This window comes from Anopheles coluzzii, chromosome 2, assembly GCF_943734685.1.
Source record: "Anopheles coluzzii chromosome 2, AcolN3, whole genome shotgun sequence".
In the NCBI taxonomy this organism is placed as follows: Eukaryota; Metazoa; Arthropoda; class Insecta; order Diptera; family Culicidae; genus Anopheles; species Anopheles coluzzii.
This window is the reverse complement of record NC_064670.1, coordinates 21268923-21288857: the sequence shown is the minus strand read 5'-3', so window position 1 is coordinate 21288857 and position 19935 is coordinate 21268923. Positions and strand designations below refer to the sequence as shown.

General features: G+C 47.7%; 4 protein-coding genes across 6 annotated transcripts; all 4 read left to right on the top strand.

Moving 5' to 3' along the window:
- The first annotated feature begins 4005 nt into the window (after positions 1–4005).
- Positions 4006–10810, top strand: LOC120952326 (endochitinase). Its single transcript, XM_049607086.1, has 10 exons — positions 4006–4126; positions 5831–5902; positions 6010–6689; positions 6758–6955; positions 7884–8177; positions 8248–8720; positions 8772–8787; positions 9140–9254; positions 9394–10000; positions 10076–10810. The coding sequence occupies exons 1-10, from the start codon at positions 4123–4125 to the stop codon at positions 10689–10691; spliced, it is 3075 nt and encodes a 1024-aa protein (XP_049463043.1). The 5' UTR covers positions 4006–4122; the 3' UTR covers positions 10692–10810.
- A 1682-nt stretch (positions 10811–12492) lies between these two features.
- LOC120949980 (endochitinase-like) lies at positions 12493–14395 on the top strand. Of its 2 annotated transcripts, none has more exons than XM_040367653.2 (3): positions 12493–12874; positions 12953–13565; positions 13634–14395. In XM_040367653.2, the coding sequence occupies exons 2-3, from the start codon at positions 12964–12966 to the stop codon at positions 14247–14249; spliced, it is 1218 nt and encodes a 405-aa protein (XP_040223587.2). In that variant the 5' UTR covers positions 12493–12874; positions 12953–12963; the 3' UTR covers positions 14250–14395. The 2 variants fall into 2 exon arrangements, with proteins under 2 accessions (XP_040223587.2, XP_040223586.2); XM_040367652.2 differs by having other exon boundaries at positions 12493–12881.
- A 299-nt stretch (positions 14396–14694) lies between these two features.
- On the top strand, positions 14695–16800 carry LOC120949979 (endochitinase-like). The gene is made up of 3 exons (XM_040367651.2): positions 14695–14826; positions 14972–15602; positions 15686–16800. The coding sequence occupies exons 1-3, from the start codon at positions 14805–14807 to the stop codon at positions 16305–16307; spliced, it is 1275 nt and encodes a 424-aa protein (XP_040223585.2). The 5' UTR covers positions 14695–14804; the 3' UTR covers positions 16308–16800.
- A 1207-nt stretch (positions 16801–18007) lies between these two features.
- LOC120948789 (endochitinase-like) lies at positions 18008–19638 on the top strand. 2 transcript variants are annotated; one of them, XM_040365501.2, is made up of 2 exons: positions 18011–18245; positions 18342–19638. In XM_040365501.2, exons 1-2 carry the CDS (start codon positions 18200–18202, stop codon positions 19538–19540), a joined length of 1245 nt encoding a protein of 414 aa, XP_040221435.2. In that variant the 5' UTR covers positions 18011–18199; the 3' UTR covers positions 19541–19638. The 2 variants fall into 2 exon arrangements, with proteins under 2 accessions (XP_040221434.2, XP_040221435.2); XM_040365500.2 differs by having other exon boundaries at positions 18008–19638.
- The last annotated feature ends 297 nt before the right edge of the window (positions 19639–19935 follow it).

The following is a 19935-nucleotide window of genomic DNA, read 5'->3' as shown; positions in this document are numbered from 1 at the left end:
TCATTACTTCAACACTTGGTAAAAGTAAGGCGGCGCTCTGGGACCAATCAAACGAGATACACAAACACGACTCTTTTCGATAGGTGCTCTGTCAGGTGTTCGATGTCTTATACGGACGTCACACGAGGCGTAAACTCAAAAAGTTTACGCTTGATTTGTATGGGAGAGCGTAAACTTCCTGTCAAAAGATTTCAGGGTTGTATGGCTGAAATCCAGTTTACGCCAAAGTTTACGCTTCGTGTGACGTCCGTATTACAGGGTTTCGAATCATAAAGCGAAAGGCCATGGGAGTGACAAAATGCTGACAAATTTTTCAAAATGTGAGCTTTTGTCACTTTTTTGAGCTTTTGTCAAAATTTTGTAACCTGGAGCAGCCAGGAAAAAAAGTTGACAAAAGTTGACAAAACTTGACGTTCGTGAAAAAGCGTAAACAAACAGCTATTTGGCGCAGTTGTGACCCATTGTTATGATAATAATGCTAAAATGCATGATTCTAATTGATGTATGTACCTATTTAGTACTTCTTAAACAAAATATCGATGATATTCAGATGTTGGAGCTTTTTTCGCTCTTGTGTATGTTTTTGGTGCGGCCACGAGAAAAGCTCTTTTTTGCAGTTGACAAGCAATTTTGACAAAGTTGAAAAAAAATTCAACATTTTTTCAGCTCCGTGGCTACGCACTAATATAAGGGAATAGTTCAACCACTTAGTGAAATGTTGCAAATCGGTAGGGGAATGTTGCAAGCAAGCTGTGGAAGTTTGCAATCATATGGGGGAGTGTTGCAATCGATTAGGGGAATGTTGGAAGCGTACTGTGGAGCTGTCATCAGACTGTGGGTGCCGGTGTTGTTCTATGAAATGATGATCAATGTCCATTAATTGCTACAAATCAGTCCGATGAGTGTTGTTGGACAAAACATCATTCATACAAATCGCTTTCTCCCCACCTTCCAATATAAATAACCATCATTGTGTAAAATTAAAGCCTCCTCAACTCGAAACGTTTTTTGAACGATAAATTGTACCAGCCTGTAGCTTCCATCCGCCGCCGCTAGGTAGCGTACGCGTTAAAAAAAAATTACACTAGCAAGTACGGACAATGTCCCCCGGCCTTTACACTGTTTTCAGCCACAGTTTTCAATGTGAACATCATTATTCAAAACTTAAATGATGGTTTTCAACAACTTTCATTATTTGTGGCAACGGGCTGTTAAAAAATCCTCTTGCGATTGTAGAAAGGCATTCTACAAAAATGCTACTTGGGTTTTGAGATAAACAGGAGTTACGCGTAACGCTACCGTAACGTAGACGGCTAATCCTTACTTCTATCGGCTATCCTTAATCGAAGAATTGCATTTTTTAAATTAACTAAAACATTATCTATTATCTCTATGAGCGTTACGCGTAACGCTATCGTAACGTAGACGGCTAATCCTTACTTCTATCGGCTATCCTTATTCGAAGGATTTGCATTTTTCAAATTAACTAAAACATTATCTATTATCTCTATGAGCGTTACGCGTAACGCTACCGTAACGTAGACGGCTAATCCTTACTTCTATCGGCTATCCTTAATCGAAGAATTGCATTTTTTAAATTAACTAAAACATTATCTATTATCTTTATGAAGTTTTGCAGGCATTCTAAAATGAAATTTTGAACATCTAGAGACGATGTTGAATCGAAACACGGATTGTTCGCGTTACAGCGGCGTTACACATAACGCCAGTGGCTAGCAACCCAAGCACAGCATTTTGGCTGCACGGTTGCCATAGTCGTCTGAGCCGATAAATGCTATTGTGCATGGCTCACTGCTAAAATGCATTCTGGCTATTGAAACATGCCGCCCGAAAGTATAATGTCAACATAACCAGCGAAGGTAGGTAACTCGTTGCAAAAATGTTTAACGGCAATGGTAACGTGAAACCAAAATGTTTTGGCGTTACGCCAGCATATACGAACATTTTAAATAAGGGGTTGTGTCCGTAACGTAATTTAACGAATAATCATAAATTGAAACCAGTTAGTCCAAATAAAGACAAGTTCCAGTTGGATACTTCTTATCAAGGTCTGTATAGGAACGAGGTCTAATATTATCCAAAATCTTTTTGACCATCTTGAATGCCATTGAAAATTCATCAAACCCTTAAACAATTATTAGTACAAGAGGCACGAATACACTTGTAAAATTCATGAACCAAATAACAACCTTCTTTGAATAACCAGACCGATTCATCACTATAATCACATTCAAAATTTCAATCGAAAAGGGCTTTCAGATGTCAAACCGTCTATAACGAGCTTTTGTCTACTTGTAAAATTGTTGTACTCTTTATGATACTAATAACGAAACAATTTAATTTTCATCCCATCCATATTACCTAGGGACAATTTACCACAATACAGTTGTTATTCTGTGGTCAGGGTTCATTTTCAAGTCTTAATTCGGACTTTGTAATTTCAGACTAGTCTGATTGACTTCGCAGAAGTCCAAACAAACTGTAATTGTGGAGTCGGATCAGGATTTGATTCGGAAGCAGATTCAATTTTTCAGAGCCAAAGTGGACCCACAACTTCATTCCGGATCAAACATCACTAACATGTAACATTACAAAGTATCATTTCAGATGCGGGCAAATTGAAATGTGTATGGAGGAGACTACGATGTGGTCTTCTAAGAATTCCAAAGGTACTGAAATGGCAGGACAAAGCATTAACCACCCAGCTAACAATGGATAACAAATGTACGGTTGTTGAGTACAGTAGTGAAGAATTGAAACAGGGATCATTTCCTGATTATTGAATAAGTTACCCATTTTTAACGAGTTACTTTGCTACTTTGGAGTACTTTGGGGTACTTTCTAGAAAAATGGATCCTAATTCCAGTATATCCGAATTGTTAGTTGATCTCATACTCGTGATTGTTTTAAGAGGATTTGTAAGGTTTGTGTATTAAGCGATTTGAAAACCAGCTTGTTGAAATTATACAGTGATACTAGACCGGATATGGGTGGATACAGTGCTCAAGAAAGATGTTCATATTTCATGATCAATAAAGCGTATTGTAACGGTAGCAAACTGATCAATATTTTCACTATAGTGCTGCAGTCATAAACACAAACCCCGTTTGCTAATAGCCAGAGAAAAGAACGGAATAAGGAATAATCTGTTTCATATTTTTAATCCATCAAGCAACAAGTGGATTCCAACTGAGGCACATTAGGAATTTCAGGACGCATATAACAAAGCAAAGCGATCGTTTACCATAACACACACCAGAATGATCGAGTCGCATCGAGTCCTTTTGTGTACTGTGCAGTTGCAGTTTTTGAAATTAATCTCTTTCATGCATTCTGCCCACATTTCAACATGAATCAAGTGAATACCTGCCCTCACATTCCATCATCCAATCCGCAGCCGTTGTTTTTGTTCTTCCGATTGTACATCATTCTTCCGCTAAATTCATTCCCGCGCGCGATCGAGCAGTACGAACTAAAAATGTCAAACACGCAAAGCAACTCGCAAACATACACACAGAATCTCACCCAGAACTAATCCGAGCAGGTTTGCAAAAGGTCCCGAAAATCGATCGGCCTGTAGCGAGACCGGGAGCCCGCCCGATCCATCTCGTCAGGAAGGTCGCCCAACCAGCCAAAGGACCGGTTGTGTTTTCGTCGATCCAACAGCCTTTCCAGCTGAGGCCGCCGATTCGCTTGGTCAGCTTCTGTCCCACCCAGTTCGCCCTCCACCACAGAGTTGTGTTAATATTAGTTCTGTACAGAGACGATCTTCCAGATCCAGACGACGGTTCGATCACCAGTAAGTAAACGTTTGAAAGACGCAAGCAGGACACCAGAGCGAGCGAGAAAAGGTAGGAAAATAATAACACAAAAAAAAGTGTAAAATAAACCAACCCAGATTTCGCGCAGATTCTCGGCACTGGACCCAGAACGGCAGAAGAGACACACTACCACACTCCACTCTGCCTCTGTGGCGCTGGAATGGCATCAGAGGCAGGCCGCCGTCCGACCAGATCGGTGCCCAGGTGCCGAAGAGGTATAAATACGGCGGCCAGTTTGCGCTGGACAGCTTATTAGTGAATTTTGCGTCGTCCAAGTTGGATGGGTAAGTAGAGTGGTTGGTTCGCGCTGGCCGTGTTGCCTCGGGTGTGCCTCGGTTCCCCCAGCAGTGCGCGATCAAAACGCAGCAACGAGCCAGCAAGTTGACTTGCTCTCATCGGCCAAGATCAAGTTCAATGGCAGCAATCGTGTGCGACACTGTGTGTGACTGTGTGCAGTGTGTATGTGTGTTTATAGCGGATTAACGGTATTTGATCGGTATCTCGGTGGCCGGGCGGTAAAGATGCCAGCCAGTATGATGTGTCCTCTCTCTTGCTGCTTTTGCGCATGGAATATGCGTATGATCAGTGTCATTTGCATAAAACAAACATAAACAACATACCGAGTTGAAGAAGGGAACGAAAAAAACAAAACAAAAATGAAGACGCTTCGAGAATAGTGATTCTGTTGCGGGTGGCGATTTGAATTATTCGGCACCGTTGCCGGATCGATACTGCCTGCCAAAGAGAAGAATCGCGAGGAGAGAATAAACACAACGGAAGAATAAACACACCGAGCGGCTTGTGGCTCTTGTGGTGCTTGGTGATTAATGACCGATCATTAAGTACTTATGCAACGTTTATCGTCCACACGGTGTGTGAGAGTGATGTTTCCGAACGGACCACGGGAAAGGAAGACGACACTGATCGCATGTCGGGTGGGGGAAGGCATTTATGCTATTAAGTGGTCATTTTCCGACACTTGAGATGGGAATGGCGTGTGTAAACTGGCACTTGCTGCTGGCTAATGTGAATACGACAGTTATGTGCTTATTAAGTGATAAACGGGCGGCCGTGTTAAACTAGTAACATTAGGAGTTTGGAAAAATATGTTCAAGATGCAGAAAGATGTACTTAGGAACTGTAATGTTTGAAGTTATTAGTAGCAATTATTTTTTAAACAATAATCGATTATTATTCTGTAGTTGTTGTCTAATTTCATTCCTTGGATACACACAATAACTGTAATTGGTCAAAGTCGGCCTATCACATTCCTTCATAAAGGATTAGAGCTGTATTGTGCGCGCTATTGTGGTCCAGCCGGGGATCAAACCACACCCGGGCGTTGTAGGAACCGGCGCATGTACTATTAGACCATCAGGCGAGTTGCGCCATGAGGTGTTAAAAGAGAACAATATTCAAAGCAACAGCATTTCCACATTTGTTATTCTATTCTACTAATGCAGTTGGCAGGTCAGTTTCTCGCTTTTTTGTTGTTGTTATGTTATGTTTGTTAAGTGGAATTTTGGCCATGGATCTGAATATTTTATCCAATGGAAGGAGGAATGTTTTATACAATAACAAACTACTCAATACCAAATTAGGGAATTGAGATTCAATACAAAATTGGCGAATCGACAAAGGTTAGACAATAATGCAAAACTTGGTCGGCCATATTTCTGTGTATTGATCAGAACTGTTTATCGGCTAATTTATGGATTTATGAGATCTTAAGCTCCAAGAAAGTGTAAAAATTTTACATTAATTTTTGAATACATGCTGATTAAATATCCTCCTTATCGAATGTTAGTTTTATACTTATTAACAACACTCTGCGCACACGAAACCGTCCACCGATCGCTCTATGGCTGTTTGTGCATGCATACCGTATTTAGGAAGCGTTGCATTGCTTCCCAACCCTTAACTGAATGTAATAAGTAACCATCATCCCATCCCTTCCCTTCTCATTGCTCATTGCTTATGCTGCTCAGGTGCAATGTTAGGCCAGTCACGGACAGTGGTTCTTTGTTTGCTGGCGGTTCTTCCGCTTTTAGCAGCACAAGGTAAGTAAACTACTACTACGGTTGCGGTGGCCCGTGTTGCACCCCAGTCTAATCAGCCGATCCGATAGTAACAATACAAAAAACCCCGTTACTTCATTCCACCCCAGGACAGAAAGCACGTATCGTTTGCTACTTCAGCAATTGGGCAATCTATCGGCCCGATGTCGGCCGGTACACGATCGATGACATCCCGGCGGAGATGTGCACCCACATCATCTACTCGTTCATCGGGGTGGACGACAGCAACTACCAGGTGCTGGTGATCGATCCCGAGGTCGACCTGGAGCAGAGCGGGTTCCGCAACTTTACCGAGCTGCGCCAGCGGTACCCACACGCCAAGTACCAGATAGCGGTCGGCGGCTGGGCAGAGGGTGGCAAAAAGTACTCCCAGATGGTGGCGGTCAAGGAACGGCGCCAATCGTTCATCTCCAGCGTCGTCCAGTTCATGAAGGTGTACGGGTTCGATGGGTTCGATCTGGACTGGGAGTACCCGGGGGCGGCCGATCGGGGCGGCAGCTTCGGCGATAAGGATAAGTTTTTCTACTTCGTCGAGGAGCTGCGCCGGGCGTTCGATCGGGAGGGCCGCGGATGGGAAATTACGATGGCGGTCCCGGTGGCCAACTTTCGCCTGCAGGAGGGCTACCACGTGCCGGAGCTGTGCGAAAATCTGGATGCCATCCACTGCATGACGTACGATCTGCGGGGCAATTGGGCCGGGTTTGCCGATGTGCACAGTCCGCTGTACAAGCGGCCGCACGATCAGTGGGCCTACGAGAAGCTGAATGTGGTAAGTAGGTACACTTGCTGGATGAAATGCAAGAGAATAACGAATGTGTTTGGTTTGGCTCTCCCTAGAACGATGGTGTCCAGCTGTGGGTGAATTATGGCTGCCCGCCCAACAAGTTGGTCATTGGAGTGCCATTCTATGGACGGACTTTCACGCTCAGTGCCAGTACGACCAACCCGACGCTTGGGTCGTACATCAACAAGGAGGCAGGCGGTGGCGATCCGGGACCGTACACGAATGCAACCGGATTTTTGGCGTACTATGAGGTAAGTGCTTTCGGAATATCTAGATGATAAGTAATTCTTTCCAGATAATATATCTACATTAACTTGAACTGATATATCGAACTGATATTTCTAACTGAATACTCTCTGGGGATGGAAAACTAATACATAGACTTGATCAAATCATCATCTCTATACAATTTGGATATAATATAATCCAATTTGGGGCTCTTTACTTGAGTTTGGTCAATATCAGATAGACAAACGGATAAACTATCAAACCAGCATGACCAAAGCCTAGTTCTCGGTTCAATAAATCACTCCTCTGGCGATTACTCCGACCCTCGCTATTGTTAGAGTGTATCAGCATATGACGGATCTATACTAGTGTTGGCGGTATCGCTCAACTTACTGTTCTCCAGAGTTGCGCCTTGGCCTTCGCGTCCGTTGTCATCATTTGACATTTGAATCCTTAGCAAAAGGATGGCTTATTTTACATGCTATCTAGGCTTATTTGGGCCTATCCTACTATGGTAACAATAAGTCACTGAAAGCCAAGCTCACTTCACCAGTGGGTACAGGCAGGCCTTGACCGACAACGGTTGTTGTGCCAAAAAGAAGAAGAAGAGATCCTTGGCTGCTTATTCATTTCCCCTACGCTCTTGTCCACTGTTACCCGTTCAAAATCGTCGTAGCTGGTAATAGTGTAACGATCCTTTGCTCAACTGCTCTCAGACAATTTAAATATCACATCTAAACATTTAGACATTAATTGTACTCTGTTCTCTTTCCAATCTCATAACATCCTATTTTTTCCTTCAAAACCTAGTTTACGTAAGCACTATTTCTGTTGAGTTGCGTTCTAGATTAACAATACTAAGGTCACTTAAACTTCTTTTTGAGTAGTTTTCCCTCAAACAATCTTCAATGCATAGAAATTGAAATAAAAAATGTAATGACTGTCTTCCAGATCTGCACCGAGGTGCAGGACGAGGAAAAGGGCTGGACGAAGAAGTGGGACGAGGTGGGCCTCTGCCCGTACACCTACAAGGGCACCCAGTTCGTCGGTTACGAGGACGAACGGTCGCTCCAGCACAAGATGGACTGGATCAAGCAGAAGGGGTACGCCGGCGCCATGACCTGGGCGATCGATATGGACGATTTCCACGGTCTTTGCGGGCCGGAAAATGCGCTGATGAAGGTGCTGTACGATGGTATGAAGGATTACGTCGTGCCCGAACCGACCGTAACAACCACACCAAGGGTAAGTGTGAGGAAGAGGGAGCCTAAAACAAGTCCTTTTTAAAATGGAATGTTTCACTTGTTCCCTCCAGCCGGAATGGAATCGTCCACCATCCACAATGTCCTCGGATGGGGAGCAAACGACGGCACGTCCTGCCACTACCACCACTACCTACAAACCAAGACCGACGACAACGGTTGCACCAACGACAAGAACCACTACTGCCCGGCGAACCACGACGACCCGCAAGCCCACCACAATTCTGCCCCCGGACACCGATTCGGAGGAGGATCGGGAGGAGCCCGCCATGCCGCCAGCCGCACCCGAGCGCGAGGACGAGTCGGAGATCGATTGTTCCGGCTACAAGGACTTTGTGCCGTCGGTCGACTGTACCAAGTACTATCGCTGCGTCCACGGGCAGCCGGTCGAGTTTGTGTGCAAACCGGGCACCGTCTTCCACACCGCGCTGAACGTTTGCGACTGGCCGGAAAATGCGGACCGACCGGAATGTCGCACCAAAGCGAAACTGCTCGAAAGCCCGACCGCGTACGATTATGCGTCGCTGTAATCGCAATCCGCCGTGTTATGTTATACGCTATCAACAACCTATTTTAGGTTTCCGTGGTTTTATGTAATAATTTGCAATAAATAAACAATCTCTCTGTCTCTCCCTTGTGTACGATCGATCGATCGGGGCTCGATCGCGATCAAGGCACGCTGTGGGAGAGGAAATCTCTTTGTAAACAATATTGTCCTTGTATTTCTTGAACTCACACACTCAGACACTGCCAGCATGCAGAATGTCGTGTGACGCTCTCGCTGGCCGGTACGATGGAGAGTGTACGGTTTTTTCCGGAAACCAGTTTCTTTCCAGTGTATGCACTCCGGACGGGGCAGTGCGGGTGAGGTGTGTGTGTGTCGATGCGCGACAATCCCACTGCCCTCGGTCGGGTATAGTGAAAACGTCACTGTTATTAGTCTAGTTGCCCCGCGGACACGGTACGACACCTTCACTAGCACCGGGCGTGATTCAGTCGTCGCGCAGTGCTTCAGGTGATCACACACTCGCTCTCTCACACACAATGGCAGCTGGCCGAGGTGCGTAACGTAGGGCAGGAGCAGAACCAGTTTTTTTGTTTTGTTTTTGTTGTTATCTCTCTGTAAAGATTTACTAACCCACGTTAGTGTGTGCGGTGCGTTATCGTGCATTTGTTTGGCTCCGTTTTTCTCGCTCCAGAAAGAAGCGTCCTTTGGACGATCACCGTCGGTTTGCTGCTGCTCCAGGGGCAGTGCCTCAGCCGGCTGATCTGCCACTACACGACCTGGTCGCAGGGCCGGGCCAACCCGTACTCCTACCGGATCGAGGACGTCCCGGGCGATCTGTGCACGCACGTGGTGTACAACTTTGTCGGTGTGGACAGCGAGGAGTACGAGCTGGCGATGCTGCAGCGCGAGATCGACATCGTGCAGAATGGGTTCGGGCGGTTCATCGATCTGAAGCAGCGCTTCCCCGATCTGAAGATGTACGTGGCGGTCGGGGGCTGGGATCATGGCGGGGCACCGTTCAGCCGGATGGCGGCGTTTCGCAATCGGCGCAAGAAGTTCATCGAAAGTGTGGTCAAGTTTATGGGCCGGTATGAGTTTGATGGCATCGAGCTGGTGTGGCTGTACCCGGGCAGTGTGGAGCGGGGCGGCACCAACAACGATAAGGACAACTTTGTCTATCTGGTGGAGGAGCTGAAGACGGCGTTTCTGAGGGCGCGACAGCCGTGGGAGGTGGCGATCCAGGTGCCGGCCGACCATACCCGGTTTGAAGTGGGCTACGATCAGAGTTTGCTGTGCGAGTGAGTCGCCCGTATGAGGAGTGCCCTTTCCCGTCTGGCGTTTGCTAATGTTTGCTTTCTTCCCTCCCAACCCAGGAGTGCTGACTTTGTGCACATTGCCGGGTACGATCTGCGCGGCTCGTGGACCGGCTTTGCCGATGTGCACAGCCCGATGACGGATCGGCCGCACGATCAGGGCATCTACAAGGGGCTGAACGTGCGGGCGGGCGTTGAGTCGTGGCTCGCGAGCGGATGCGCCCCGGAACGGGTCGTGCTGGGGGTACCGTTCCTCGGGCGTACGTACACGCTGCGCAACAGTCAGCAGAACGGTCTCGGTGCGGTGACGACCGGCCCTGGTCCGAAGGGTCAGCATACGTATAGTGCGGGCTATCTGGGGTACTTCGAGATCTGCCAGAAGCTGAAGGCTGAACGTAACTGGCGCACGGTTTGGGACGCGATCGGGCAGTGTCCGTACGCGTACCGGGGCAACCAGTGGATCGGGTACGAGAACGAGGAGTCGCTGAAGGAGAAGGTCGAGTTGGTGAAGAGCAAAGAGCTGGCCGGCGTCTATGCGTTCTCGCTCGATCTGGACGACTATCGGGGCAAGTGCGGTGGCGAACCGTACCCGCTTATGCGGACGCTGGCGGGTTTGCTGAAGAAAGAGCACCAAAGCGTAATCGGGTTCGCGTTCGAGCGGGGTGATGATAAGTGAAGCGGGAGAGAGAGAGAGCGAGAGATTACATTTAAGTTAGTAACGTTAACGAAAAGCAACAAGTAGGTGTTCCTAACAGCTGCACGGTATTAAAATAAATGCTTATTTATCTCTTTTAAGCTGTCTTCTTCCATCTCATTCCAGTGTGTTATCACTTTGTTTATAGATAGAGTAAAGAAGGGTTTAGATTTTAAAGATTGCTAAGGTGCATGATTCAAACAACGAGGGTTTTTTTTCACATCAAACATCGTGTTGATAAAGGCAACGGGGCCAGCAGTGTGTTAGTGGCATCGTTCCTAGCGCACGACTGGTTACAGCCAAACAAACTCCAAAACAATAACATTCACCAGCGTCGTGGCGTGGGGATTTCCCGTCTGTCGCTTAGGGTTTCGTTCCCTTTAGTCGTCTGTATGCATCATCGCGTTTCGGTGTGAAGGAACGCGGGAAACACACGAACCTGTGCCCGCGATCATAAAACCACGGTTGTGCGCCAACGAATACAGACAAAGCAAACACATACACACGTGATGGTGCTGCCGGTGATGTGAGATGCATAATTAAATACAGTATGGCGATTTGCAAGAATTTTCTTGTAACATTAGGAGTACCAATAAGTTCGTGGTTTTTTTTCCGCGCCCAATTTCGCACCATTCGGATAATTCCCATGGCTTTTGATGGATGGGAAATGACTTACTTAGTTGTTGTTGTTTTATTTATTTTCTAGTTTTCACTAGTATCCATTCACATTCACATTTCACTAGTATCCATTTGTTTTTTTCATTTGTTCGCACGACATGCATCCGTGACCTGGGGGTGCTACTCGATCAGAAGATGTCATTTCGCCCTCACATTGACAGCGTTGTTGCGAAAGGAAATCAGCTACTCGGCTTAATTACGCGGACCTGAATCGAGTTTACCGATCCCATGTGCGTCAAGTCGATCTTCTGTACCATCGTAAGGTCGTGCCTGGTGTACTGCTTCCCGATCTAGTGCCCGCGACCAGGTACGCGGTTCGACTCCTTCCATGGCAATCCCACCACGCTCGGCCTTCCTACCATCAGCGGTGTCTACTTCTCGGACTTGAACCACTCTGCTCTCGACGTAAAAACGCCCAATGCCTTTTCATATTCCGGCTCCTTAACTGATAGATCGATTCCCCAGCATTACTAGCCTGCATCAATTTGTTCGCTCCCTGTCGGATTCTTAGATCTTATTTCCATCTCCGTGTACCGCGTACCCGCAACAATCATAGCCAGGGACACCCTATTATACGTATGTCCCTCGAGTTTAATGAAGTTATCTGTTCGATTTTAGTATGTCTGCATCTATGTTCAAGGAGAAATTGCGTCTACGTCACATTTAATGTTTGCTTATAACTAGAGGTCTGTATATATATATGCTCCTTAATTTAATTATAAGGTTGCCGATTAGACACGATGGTCCGTCGGTTATATATGAAGTAAATAAATAAATAAATAATGTAGTACATTTTTTTTTAAATTAGCTTTTCCTATTTCATTAAGATTCTACAGAACAGTATCAATCGCTGTGGTCTAGTGTCGTACTTAGTGTGACCAAGTGTCTTCTTGATGTGTTTGTGCAGGGATTTCCGGTAGTTGTTCGTTCTCAAATTTTTGGTAGCGCCCTGGATCTACGTATCTAGGTTAAACCACTAAACCACTGTTGGGCCAGTCAAACTACCTCCAACAAACTACTTAAGCTAAAGCACAGCTATCATATACTTCTACTAAAATAGGATGAATAGCGATACACATGTGCTCCATACTGTCATATTTCATATTTGACATATAATCAAATAGAATTCACAGCAAAAACTTTTTTTCCAAAACTTGGCAGTTTTTGGACAACATATACAAACACTGCCGCATTCACTGTAACGAAGCGATTAATAATAGAACAACAAAGCACTAAAGATAACGCTTCAACATATTTCAACTGCAAGCTGGCAACATCAAACGCTCCAAACGCTTCGAACTTATTGGTACTCCTAATAGTATTGATTGTTTCCCTTTTGCTTTGAGCGCGATCAAACGCATTTGGAATTGTTGATTGTACGACACGATCGGATCAGACACCGTTCAATCATCGTCAGTCTCTGTTGATCGTTCAGATCGCTGCCCGTTCGTTCTGTTTGTTTACACCTAATTTCAACAAAGATGATGGTAAAAAGTAAAGTGTTCTACATTTTCCGCTTAATTTGATTGTTTGCTTAACACTTTGATGGTCTCAAATTTCCACAGAAATTGCCCTTATGACAGCTCTCCTGCTGGCTGCTAGCTACGAATGCCACGCCAAGCCCCAACGACTGATCTGCTACTACACGAACTGGTCCCATGCCCGGCCGAACGAGCACCGGTACGAGCTAGAGGACATTCCGGGCGACCTCTGCACTCACGTGGCGTACGCGTTCGTTGGCGTCGACGAAGCTACCTCACGCATCAGCTCCCTCAAGCCCGAGTACGATGAGGACGCCGGGCAGAACGGGTTCGAGCGGTTTCGCGACCTGAAGGAACGGTTTCCGCATCTTCGGCTGATCGTTTCCGTGGGCGGCTGGACACACGGTGGCAGTGCGTTTAGCAGGATGGCCTCATCACGTGCTGCCCGGTTGGAGTTTGTAACCAGTGCGGTCATCTTCCTGGACCGGTACCGGCTCGATGGGCTGGAAATTGTTTGGCTATGGCCGGGAGCGCCCGAGCGTGATGGCAAGCGGGAGGATAAGGATAACTTTTACTACCTCGTGGGTGACTTGCGGGACGCCTTCCGGCGGGCTGGAAAGGGTTGGGAGGTGTCCGTGCAGGTACCGGTTGATAGGGCCCGCATTGCCGTTGGCTATCAGCAAGAGTGGCTCTGTCAGTAAGTACCGGGGTGCAGTCTTAACAGTCCAACCGTTGTTTTAAGTTCATTTTCTTTGTTTTTTGCAGAGCTGCTGACTACATACACCTTGCCGGGTATGATTTGCGTGGTCCCTGGACGGGAAATGCCGATGTTCATAGCGTACTGCGACGAAGATCGCACGACGTGCACTACTTTGCCACCTTCAACATAGAGGATGGCATCACCTCCTGGCTGGGTAAGGGCTGTAGAGCGGATCAGCTCGTACTCGGTCTTCCATTGTACGGCCGCAGCTATGTGCTGAAGAATGCAACCCTCGCCACGGGCCCGGGAGCGCCGGCGATCGGACCGGGTGAGCAAGGACCGATCACGAACGATCCGGGACTGTTGGGCTACTTTGAGCTGTGTGAAATGCTGAAGGATCACAACTGGACGTATGGATGGGATGAGGCGGCACAGGCACCGTACGCGTATCGCGCCAACCAGTGGATTGGCTACGAAAGTGCGGAATCTCTGACAGCGAAAGCACAGTGGGTCGTTGGGAAGGGATTGGGTGGCATATACGCATACACGCTGGATTTGGACGACTACCGGGGGCACTGTGGCGACACGCATGGTCTGCTGCGTAGTTTGCATCGGGAATTGCGAAACGGTAGCGACGTTGAAGTAGATTTCGCTATATTCCGAGAAGGAGGAGTTGTCTAGTTGACTGTTGTCGATTGATGAGTAGATAGGATGCAATATTCTAGCAATATTTGGCAATAAATGCAAATAACACGAAACACAACTGTTATAAACAAGTACAGGCCAACCGTAAAAAACGAACCTGTCTGGAGGCATCCAAATTAAAACTCCCCAGAGTTTTTTTTTCCTTTTTTTTGGAAATTCCCAATGTTTCTCCCTGAGCGACCAAAAAAAAAGACCTCCTCACTCATGCACGTTGATAACCTTTTGGAATGATTTTCAGTTTCGTACCAACACACAGAACAAAAACACGTCCCGTCGTTCTTCCAAACTGGTATCAGAGGTTGTTGTTCCGTTATGATTACACTTCGCGGCGCTTCTCCGCGACATATCTCCGCACGTCATCCGCCGTCCCGCGGGGGGGCCGTAGGGAGACTCCATTCAGCATCTAACAACGCCACCATCACCATTTCAAACTAACTATTAAGCGCCCAGTATCGCTCGGAACGTCTGCGGGTGTAAATGTGACTTTGGCCGTCGCCAAGAACGACTTCTTCGGTTCTTTCCGCTTGGACGATGGCGAAGGCGCTAAAAAAATGTAAGTATCTCCCCCAGCACCAAACGGGAAGGAAGCGAAACCTGTTTGGTTCGGGTTTTTGGATCGCACTCTTGTTGTTTTTTTAATTCCTCGTTCCGGTTGCTGCTACTTCTTCTTTCTTTTCTACTAAACGTGACTTTTACAGATACGAGACCACTCTCGGTGGAGATGGTGGGCCTGGTGCATCTGCTCCTGCTGCTCACGGCCCTTTGCGCCGGCGAAGAAAGTCGGCTGGTTTGCTACTTCACCAACTGGTCGCCGGACCGGGCCGGCGAGTACGCGTTCAATGTCAACGACATACCGGTCGAGCTGTGCACCCACCTCACCTACACCTTTGCCGGGGTGGACGAGGACACGTTCGAGCTGCGGCCGACCGACGGGAAGTTCGACATACTGCAGCAGGGCTACGAGAAGTTCGCCAACCTGAAGAAGATAAACCCCGAGCTGAAGCTTTCGCTGGCCGTGGGAGGTTGGGCGCATGGGGCCGAACCGTTCCAGAAGATGGCGGCCACACTAAACGGGCGGGAGGTGTTTATCAACAGTGTGATTGAGTTCCTTCACCGGTACAACTTTGATGGGATCGAAATTGTGTGGCTTTGGCCGGGCAGTTCGGACCGGGGCGGCCAGCCGAGTGATAAGGACAACTTCTATCTGCTGATAGCGGAGCTGAAGAGCGCGTTCCGGGAGGCCGGACAGGATGGTTGGGAAGTGGTGGTGCAGGTGCCACTCGAGCGGTACCGGATCGAGCAGGGCTACCACCAAAGTCAGCTGTGCAGGTAAGCGTGTGTGACACCGAGTGGGGAGCGACCTTCAAAAAACCTGAAGCCAAATTGCGACCCTCTCTTCGGTTTCTTCACAGAGTGGCGGACTATGTGTACGTAACCGGATACGATCTTCGCGGCTCGTGGAACGGGTACACCGACGTGCACAGCCCCATGAACAATCGCCCATTCGATACGGGCGCGCAGAGAGATTTGAACGTCAAGGGTGGCGTGCAGCACTGGATCAAAGGTGGCTGTCCGGCGCGCAAAATCGTCCTCGGTGTGCCACTGTTCGGGCGCACGTACACACTAGCAAACAGCGAGGAGCATGGACTGGCGGCACCAACCACCGGACCAGGGCTGCCGGGACCACAAACAAAGGATGCCGGCTACCGCGGGTACTTTGAAATTTGCACCGAAATGCAGCAGTCCGGCTGGGAGATCGATTGGGACGTGCGGGGCCAATGCCCGTACGCTTACCGGGGCGATCAGTGGATCGGGTTCGAGAATACGATCTCGATCGTGGAGAAGGCTAACTACGCCAAATATCAGGGACTGGCGGGCGTGTACGCCTTTTCGCTCGATCTGGACGACTACCGGGGCAAGTGTGGCAAACGGTATCCGCTGCTAACGGCGCTGCGCAATGCCTATAAACCGAAGATGCTATGCGGGACGGGTGACGATTTTGCGGCCTTCCGTGAACCCTGTGATCTTGTTTAGTGTGGGACAGTGATAGTTTGGGAACATGGGATGAAACTGTACCACTCGCAACAGTGTGCTTTGGAGTTCGGCGATGAAATCGGAGAAAGTGAGACAGGTTTGAAGTGCATAAAATAGAGGACGTGTGTCTGGAATTTGAACCGTGAGTGATATTCATCCTTGGAGCTCAGTAAAGTGCTCTAACATTGGCAGCAAAGTTTGTTGCAAAACCACACAACATGCCTTTATCAATTTTAAATCTATTTATCCGAAACAATGTTACAGTTAAATTGACATTTCGTGCGTTATTTTAAAGTTCCCAAATGGTATGAGTGAGTGTCTTATTCAGTGATGTCAAATGTGCTAATCAAGGCAATAATAAGTGCAACTATTCTTCTTCTTTGGCTCAACAACCGATGTCGGTCAAGGCCTGCCTGTACCCACTTGTGGGCTTGGCTTTCAGTGACTAATAAATAAATTATTAGGTGCAACTATATGAAATGTTAAAGTGGAATTGCAGTGTTTGTGGTTTCTTTTAGAGTTACTCGTAGAATTTTGACATGAGATTTTTTCTAATACCTTGCTCTTCGAATTACTGACAGTTACCGAAATATTCTTGAATTTTTCACACAATGTTTCCACTGTTTTCCATTTTGTTCTAAGAACCATTGTTCCAAGATTGTTAAGACATTTTCCAATAATGGTTGGACACATTCAAAAACTTCAATAATGGTTGAACGATTCAAAACTAGTTGCAAAATAGTCAACGATTTCTCAGTTTAGCATTAATCGTTGACTATGTTATTAAAAACATAGTGAAATGGAAAGGGATGTGCATTAAAATATAACTATTAATTGACTTTCCCAAAAGGTAACAATAACTAACAATCATATTAAACGTTTGGAAATGCTTTTCACAGCTATATATTACGATAATATCACGCAAATAGTATGAAAAGGAAATTAATTTGAATGGAACTTAGCTGTAGTTTGCAACATCTCTAAACGTAGTTCAAGAAAACAGAGCCGGAAGTAAGCTAAGACTAACATCGGAAACCTACGCCCATTGTTAGCGCTAGTCGGCTTTGGATGTTCAATCCGTCCAAGTTTCATTAATTGTTAACAAGCTTCAAGCTGATCACAAAGCAGCTAATCACAAACACTTAAGTGTAAAAGTATTTTCCCCGATTGTTGCAAGGCGAGTGACTTTTACCGAGGAGAATATTAGCATGTTTGACATCACTGAGTGTTCATCAAATCAGAATCGTGAATAATAAGAAGATTAGATTTGAGCAGCGATTAGTTATTGCATTAGGAGCACAACCACATATGCAAAAAAATAAACCCGTAACAGTGTTACCTTCTTTTGCTATCAGTATATGCTTTGATGTCTAGCGTCTTCATAGGTACTAGAGGTACGTTATATCTCAGTATATGTACGATCGAAATCCATCAGTAAACTGTTACTGACCTAACGTCCTGTGAATTACCTTTAGCACTTTTAATGAATTCCACCAGCCATACAGCAAGATACGAACGATCGTTACTATCATCTTTCTGTTGTTGTTTGTGTTGGTTGTGCTTCCGTTCCCAACGCTCCCCCACTGCCACAATCGGGTCTGTGGGTTTTATTGCCCAGAATTTCCCCTGCTGTTTACCAAACGAACAGGTTTTTTTCTACACACCCGGACATTCGTGCGAGGGGTAAGTGAGTTGTTGTGCGATGCGCGCGCTGCATTCTGTATTAAGACGCGAGCGCGACAACACGCATCTCGGAACACTGGTTGGCGGTGGTAGCAACCTTGTTTTTGTGCTGGAATTGAAGTTTTTGCCAAGTGAAAATCATGTTCGCTGCTTAGTTGTGGTTTGAAACATAGAGAAAAGGTGCAAAGCAAATAGAACATCCCATCGTAATGAAGTTCGTTGTCTGTGTTCTCCTCATGAGCAGCCTTGCGCTGGGTAAGAAGGTTATTTCCATTTCCTCTTTTGCACATTGCCCTTCACAATATCATGACTCCTTCTCTTTTGCGCATTCCTTTCGGTGGGGCACTGCAGCTGCTGAAACCCGTTTCGTCTGCCACTATACGACCTGGTCCCGCGACCGGCCGGACGAAGGTTCCTTCCAGATCAACGACATCCCGGGCAACCTTTGCTCGCACGTCGTCTACAACTTCCTCGGCGTGAACGAAACCTCCTACCAGCTGGAGCTGCTGCAGCCCGACTATGACCTCGGCGAGCGGGCGATCGAACGGTTCGCCGCGCTGAAAGATCAGTTCCCCCACCTGAAGCTGCTGATCGCGGTCGGTGGCTGGGCGCACGGTGGTGCGCGCTTCAGCGAGATGGCCAAGTTTCGCACCCGGCGCAATCAGTTCATCGGCAGCGTGATCAAGTTCCTGCACCAGTACCGGCTCGACGGCATCGAGCTGGTGTGGCTCTATCCGGGCAACTTCGATCGGGGCGGCGCTGTGGAGGACAAGGACACCTTCCTCTATCTCGTGTCCGAGCTGGCCAAGGTGGTGCGGGACGAGAAGAAACCGTACGAGGTGGTGATACAGGTGCCGGTGGACATCTCGCGCATGGCGGTCGGGTATCACCAGGAGGAGCTGTGCGCGGCGGCCGACTTCGTGCACATGGTCGGGTACGATCTGCGCGGCTGGTGGAACAACTTTGCCGACGTGCACAGCCCGCTGGCGCCCCGGCCGAACGATCTCGTGATGGACAGCTTCGAGCACGTGAACGTGGGGGACGGCGTGCAGGATTGGCTCGACAAGGGCTGCCCACCCGAGAAGGTGACGCTCGGGGTGGCCCTGTTCGGCCGCACCTACCTGCTGGACGATCCGCTCGACAACACGATCGGTGCGGTGACGATCGGGGCCGGCGATCCGGGCCCGTACAGCAACGAGCCGGGCTATCTCGGCTACTGCGAGTTCTGCCACAATCTGACCAGCGACGAGTGGACGAAGAAGTGGGACGATGTGGGCCTGTGCCCGTACGCGTACACCGAGACGACCTGGATCGGGTACGAGAACGAGCGGTCGCTCCAGGAAAAGATCAACTACGTGAAGCAGAAGCGGCTGGGCGGGCTGTACGCGTTCTCGCTCGATCTGGACGACTATAGGGGGGCCTGCGGGGAACCGTTCCCGCTGACCCGCTTCCTATCGCGCTATCACGACGAAACGAAGATCAAAGATTGGCACATTTTCGTCTCGACCACGGAGCGGAAGGAGATCAATACGACGGAAGTCGAATCGTAACGATCGTGGGCAACATCACTAAGCATAACACACGCATTGTGTAATGTATTTTATAATACAAAAATAAAGGCAAACTGCAACCCGCTTTACATAATGGCCACCGTCGGTGTCTGTTTTCGCTATGATTTGTAACAACAACAACAAACCGGTTAGAATTATTCTGGGCTGCCGCCAAACAGCGGCGCAAATTAATTAACAAACCACCGAAGCGTGCGGGTAATCCCGCTTGCTCTGGTGTGTGCATGTGCCTGTGTGTTTGTGTGGAAATTCCACCATCTTTCAACGGTGGGCTAACAAGTTAGGCGGTTTCATGCACACTGGGACGTTTCTGTGGCAGGTGATCTCCCCTCCCTGGCATGCCTTCAACAAACTTCCGCGGGCCGTGGGTCAGATGT

What these genes read in the sequence shown, in the direction of transcription:
- LOC120948789 (XM_040365500.2), top strand. Translation starts at nt 18,200, where the DNA reads ATGAAGTTCGTTGTCTGTGTTCTCCTCATGAGCAGCCTTGCGCTGGGT.
- LOC120949979 (XM_040367651.2), top strand. Translation starts at nt 14,805, where the DNA reads ATGGCGAAGGCGCTAAAAAAAT. An exon ending in GGCGAAGGCGCTAAAAAAAT is followed by an intron (nt 14,827 to 14,971) that starts GTAAGTATCTCC and finishes TGACTTTTACAG; the next exon opens with ATACGAGACCACTCTCGGTG. An exon ending in CACCAAAGTCAGCTGTGCAG is followed by an intron (nt 15,603 to 15,685) that starts GTAAGCGTGTGT and finishes GTTTCTTCACAG; the next exon opens with AGTGGCGGACTATGTGTACG.
- LOC120949980 (XM_040367652.2), top strand. An exon ending in CAGCAAGAGTGGCTCTGTCA is followed by an intron (nt 13,566 to 13,633) that starts GTAAGTACCGGG and finishes TGTTTTTTGCAG; the next exon opens with AGCTGCTGACTACATACACC.
- LOC120952326 (XM_049607086.1), top strand. An exon ending in TCCGCTTTTAGCAGCACAAG is followed by an intron (nt 5,903 to 6,009) that starts GTAAGTAAACTA and finishes ATTCCACCCCAG; the next exon opens with GACAGAAAGCACGTATCGTT. An exon ending in CACAATGGCAGCTGGCCGAG is followed by an intron (nt 9,255 to 9,393) that starts GTGCGTAACGTA and finishes TTCTCGCTCCAG; the next exon opens with AAAGAAGCGTCCTTTGGACG.